Raw genomic sequence first — 4,199 nt, 5'->3', positions numbered from 1 at the left:
GGAACCCTGATCGAACCATGGTTATAGTAACTATGTACTTGGTAACGCGGCCTACCTAACCCTTAGGCTAACCTTATATTAATCCCGCTCTAACGTTTTTGATTAACCCAAGGTTTCGGCTTTAAACAAACCTTGGGGCTCCTTACATCTTTGACTTCTTATTTTGGTCGCAAATTAAATGGTAGAGGTACAAGGATGCCGTCTTTTTGTAAAAATACGGTTGCGTGCCAAGCCTCACAATCGTAAAGAGGACACGCAATCCAGGACACCCTCTCCAAATCCCAAACCCAAAAAAAAAGCATTTAAAATAAAAATGGTGTGCTCCAACTACAACCACTTTCTTATTTTTTTTAAAGGTAAATAGTGAAATTAATATCAGATCTAAACCCACTAAGATAATTAAAAGACGTGTGTAAAATATATATTATTACATTAATAAATTTTTTGGGTGATTATATGGGGAATAAAACGATGTACTAGTACAAAATACATTTGACAACGTGGTTCAAAACGGATTCTGTTTTGCCGAAAAGGATTGCTATATAAGAAATGGTGTATAAATAATAAATATATATATTTATTGGTCCAAAAAATAATAATTTGTTGTTCCATTCTACCGACGTTCTCTCTCTTTGTTTCTCTCTCTACTATCTAGTCTCTCTCTCTCTTTGTTTCTCTCTCTACTATCTAGTCTCTCTCTATTTTTTAAACTCGTGTGCTTTCCCATCTCCTGCCTGGTGCTCATCTCTCTCCTTCTCTTTTTCTTGATAAATCCACGTCCTGCAAGCCTTTGCAAGTTTGCCCTACTCATATATATATTATCAGAATATCCCCTCATAAACCCTCCTTTCCATTGTTGTGCACACATTTCTATATTTTCCTCTCCTCCCCCACCCCCACTCTCTTGGAAGATCCCAACCTGCGCTTAATTAATCGCAACTCTTTGCACTAATCAGAGTCTAATCTCCAGTTAAACCCTCGAAGCTTTCAACTAACCAATAGTATACCCTGATTGTAAGCTCTTATATCTCTATTGACCCTTCATCTTCAACCCCCCCACTTGCCCTTCTGTCTCGTAGCTTAGATCTTCTAAGATCTCAAGCATTTCAAAGGGAGAAGCTAATATACTTGGTAAGATCGTTATAAAACAACCATTTCTATATGCACATCGTTTGATCTCCACATCTTGCAAATTCTTAGCATAGTTTTCTACCATATTAACCTAATCAACTTAAATTTTACAAAATTAAGCATACCCTTGTTTGGTACCCATCCTTCAATTTAACGCCCATGTGGGTCTGAGTCTAATGCCTCTGTTTCTCTTTCCTTTTCTTCTGTTCAGGTGATCTTGGTGGTCTGCAAAATGAGCTGCAATGGCTGCAGAGTTCTGAGGAAAGGGTGCAGTGAGACCTGCATACTAAGGTCCTGCCTGCAGTGGATAGAGTCTCCCGAAGCACAGGGCCATGCAACAGTCTTTGTGGCAAAGTTCTTTGGCAGGGCTGGGATGATAAGCTTTATCAGCGCTGTATCAGAAAGCCAGAGGCCAGGTATGGTGCTCCAATCTATTGACGTTAGGGTCACGCGAAGGCATTCATAGTGCTGCTTAATCACATCCTCAGCAACATTATCACACGCTTGTTTCCACACAGTCTCTTGCTGAGTGCTGATCGTCACTTGTTTAGTGCTAACCATGGCCAGTTTAGGGTTTCTAATCTATGATGGACAACTGAAGCTTTGGCTATGGCGGTTTCTGTGTGTGCAGCTCTCTTTCAGTCTCTTTTGTATGAGGCATGTGGGAGGACAGTGAACCCAGTGTTTGGGGCTGTTGGGTTGCTGTGGAGTGGGAACTGGGGGCTTTGCCAAGCTGCAGTAGAGACAGTCCTCAAAGGCGGCTCTCTCAAACCTTCAGTCTCCACCAAGCCCACGCAGCTCCTCGCCAACAGATCTAATGCCCCCTTTACCCACCCGTCACCTACACTTTCCAACGACGCATCACCTAAAAGGCCTCACAGCATGATAGAATCGAAGATTACTGCAAAGATTAAGAGGCCTAGATCTTCAGATCACCAGGAGCAGATTAATGATGTGATTAGCAAGCCAGTCAGTGATGCGGTAAGCAAGGCTGCCGAGATTTTTGCTAAGCCAGAGATTATGAAACAAGAAGAAAGACCTACACCAAGTGGGCAGCTTGTAGCTCCAGTGGCAAGGAGGGTGACACCACAAGTGGGCTATGGATTAGCAGCTATGGTGAGAGAGCATGCCTGTGAAGAGCAAGAGAGGCTCATAAATGAAAGCTATGGGACTGTTGAGCTTGATTTAACACTAAATTCTCATGCAAATCCTGCAAACATGAGTGGGAGGATGATGGGTTGTCCTGGCGTTGTGAGGGTATCAAGCCCCTCTTCATTTTCTGTGAATTCAGAGGGCTCAGTGACGAGCTCGGACACAGCAGGGTTTTCTGTGTCTTGTGTGAGAACCCTCTCTTCAAAGCATGAAGAACGCCAGCTTCTTCATCTTCTGTAATGGCAGAATCCCTTGATCTCGATGAGCGTTAACCTTTGCCCAATTAACATGAAGAGAAGCTTTATAATGATGCTTCAACCTTAATTGCCCAATTAAGGTTAAATGAAGCTTAACCCTAATGACACCTAACTTCTACTCAATTAAGGTTAGAGAAAAGCAATACCATCGCCAAGCTTAGCCAAAGGTTCCATGGAGCTTTAGCTCTAAGGCTGAGTAAGGCTGGATTGAAGCCTTTTGAGTACCCCCCTAACTAGCTCCGTGAGTTTCTTTTTTTTAACCATGGTGCAAACAGATTTTGTTTGTTTAATATGCCAAATTATCATAATAAGGCCCAGATTAGAGAGCTGGCCAACCCCGGGATCATAATGTGTACTTGGTTGTTATTTTGAAGTTGGAGAGAGATGGTGAGCAGACTTATTGTTATTGTTTTTAAATACACAACTTTCTTAGGCAAGGTGAATTAGTTGTGAATGGCAAGCATAAGAGGGCTCTTTAGGACTACTTCCGCTTAAGGTATTGTCATTTCTTGCTTCAAGACCTCAACTTTGTCAAAAATGTGTGTGTGTGTGTGTGAGAGAGAGAGAGAGAGAGAGAGAGAGAGAAATTCATTGAAGATGGAGGAGGTATTTTTTGAGGTTCTTCAATTCACTGTTTCTGTAAATTTGTGGAGTAAGTGGACATGATCTACACACACACACACACCCTCTCTCTCTCTCTCTCTCTCTCTCTCTCACACACACACACACACACCCTCTCTCTCACACACTCACACCTTCTCTCTCTCTCTCTCTCTCTCTCTCTCTCTCTCTCTCTCTCACACACACACACACACACTCTTTTCTGACAGAAAGGGTATGTAGTTTTTGAGGCCCTTCACCCAAGGAATTCTCATTGTTCCTCTATTTTTGTGTGCACATAACATCTCTCTCTGTTTCACACCCAAGCAATTGTCTCATTCCCCCAAGTAATTCTAGTTGTTGAGGTCCTTCCCCCACATTGTTTCCAATTAAGTGCCTTCCTCCATATACAGTTGTATGGTTGTGTCTAATAGTGTTTTCTGTGTCCGCCTCTCTTATGCTAAACCTAGGAGCTCTCTTAAAAAACCATCAAATTTAAATCCCTTAATCGAGAGGATACAATATGTTAGGGAATGTTCTCGCGCTGGCGAAGTCCCTTGCAAAAACCACCTGACAGCGTATTTATTGGTTTGGTCTCCAACACGAAGCACGTGTGGCCTTTATTTTCCACCACCAGCGTGGCGACATTTTGCCTACGCGGGAACAACCTCATAGTTGTGTCAGCCTACGATAAATCTGGCAAATCTGTATTAGGTACTAATTTATGCACCTTAATCGTAAATCAGTGCAAATAGAGAGAATTGACGGGGGCATGTTAAGTAAGGTACTTATCGTTATATACCATATAAATATTTCTTTCTCTAAGAAGTGATACACCTTAATGGACAAAAAGAGAGTATTGATGTAGGTATGTGAAGTTAGCCAGCCTCAATTACCTTCTTTTTGGGGAAATATGTATGTGTATATATAAACATCAAACATCGATCGTCTTTTACGTATGTTCAATTGTGAAGCAGCTCTGATAGCAATCACCCACATGCTTTTAGCAAAAATCAAACATTTAACTGCGATGAGATAGCAAAGGACAATTACTCAACC

General features: G+C 41.8%; 1 protein-coding gene across 1 annotated transcript; it reads left to right on the top strand.

Annotated features, from left to right (window-relative positions):
* Positions 1–800: 800 nt before the first annotated feature.
* Positions 801–3,053, top strand: LOC147602751 (uncharacterized). The gene is made up of 3 exons (XM_086797678.1): positions 801–1,131; positions 1,343–1,547; positions 1,763–3,053. Exons 2-3 carry the CDS (start codon positions 1,364–1,366, stop codon positions 2,521–2,523), a joined length of 945 nt encoding a protein of 314 aa, XP_086653804.1. The 5' UTR covers positions 801–1,131; positions 1,343–1,363; the 3' UTR covers positions 2,524–3,053.
* The last annotated feature ends 1,146 nt before the right edge of the window (positions 3,054–4,199 follow it).

The sequence above is a fragment of the Cibotium barometz genome, chromosome 66 (assembly GCF_041138505.1).
Source record: "Cibotium barometz isolate CiBa-2024 chromosome 66, ASM4113850v1, whole genome shotgun sequence".
Lineage (NCBI taxonomy): Eukaryota > Viridiplantae > Streptophyta > Polypodiopsida > Cyatheales > Cibotiaceae > Cibotium > Cibotium barometz.
The sequence above is the reverse complement of the archived record's forward strand: the minus strand, read 5'-3'. Positions and strand labels throughout refer to the sequence as shown.

Bases quoted from the DNA above. Each gene is read 5' to 3' on its own strand.
- LOC147602751 (XM_086797678.1), top strand. From the start codon at position 1,364: ATGAGCTGCAATGGCTGCAGAGTTCTGAGGAAAGGGTGCAGTGAGACC. The intron at 1,548-1,762 runs GTATGGTGCTCC...CTGTGTGTGCAG, and splicing joins ATCAGAAAGCCAGAGGCCAG to CTCTCTTTCAGTCTCTTTTG.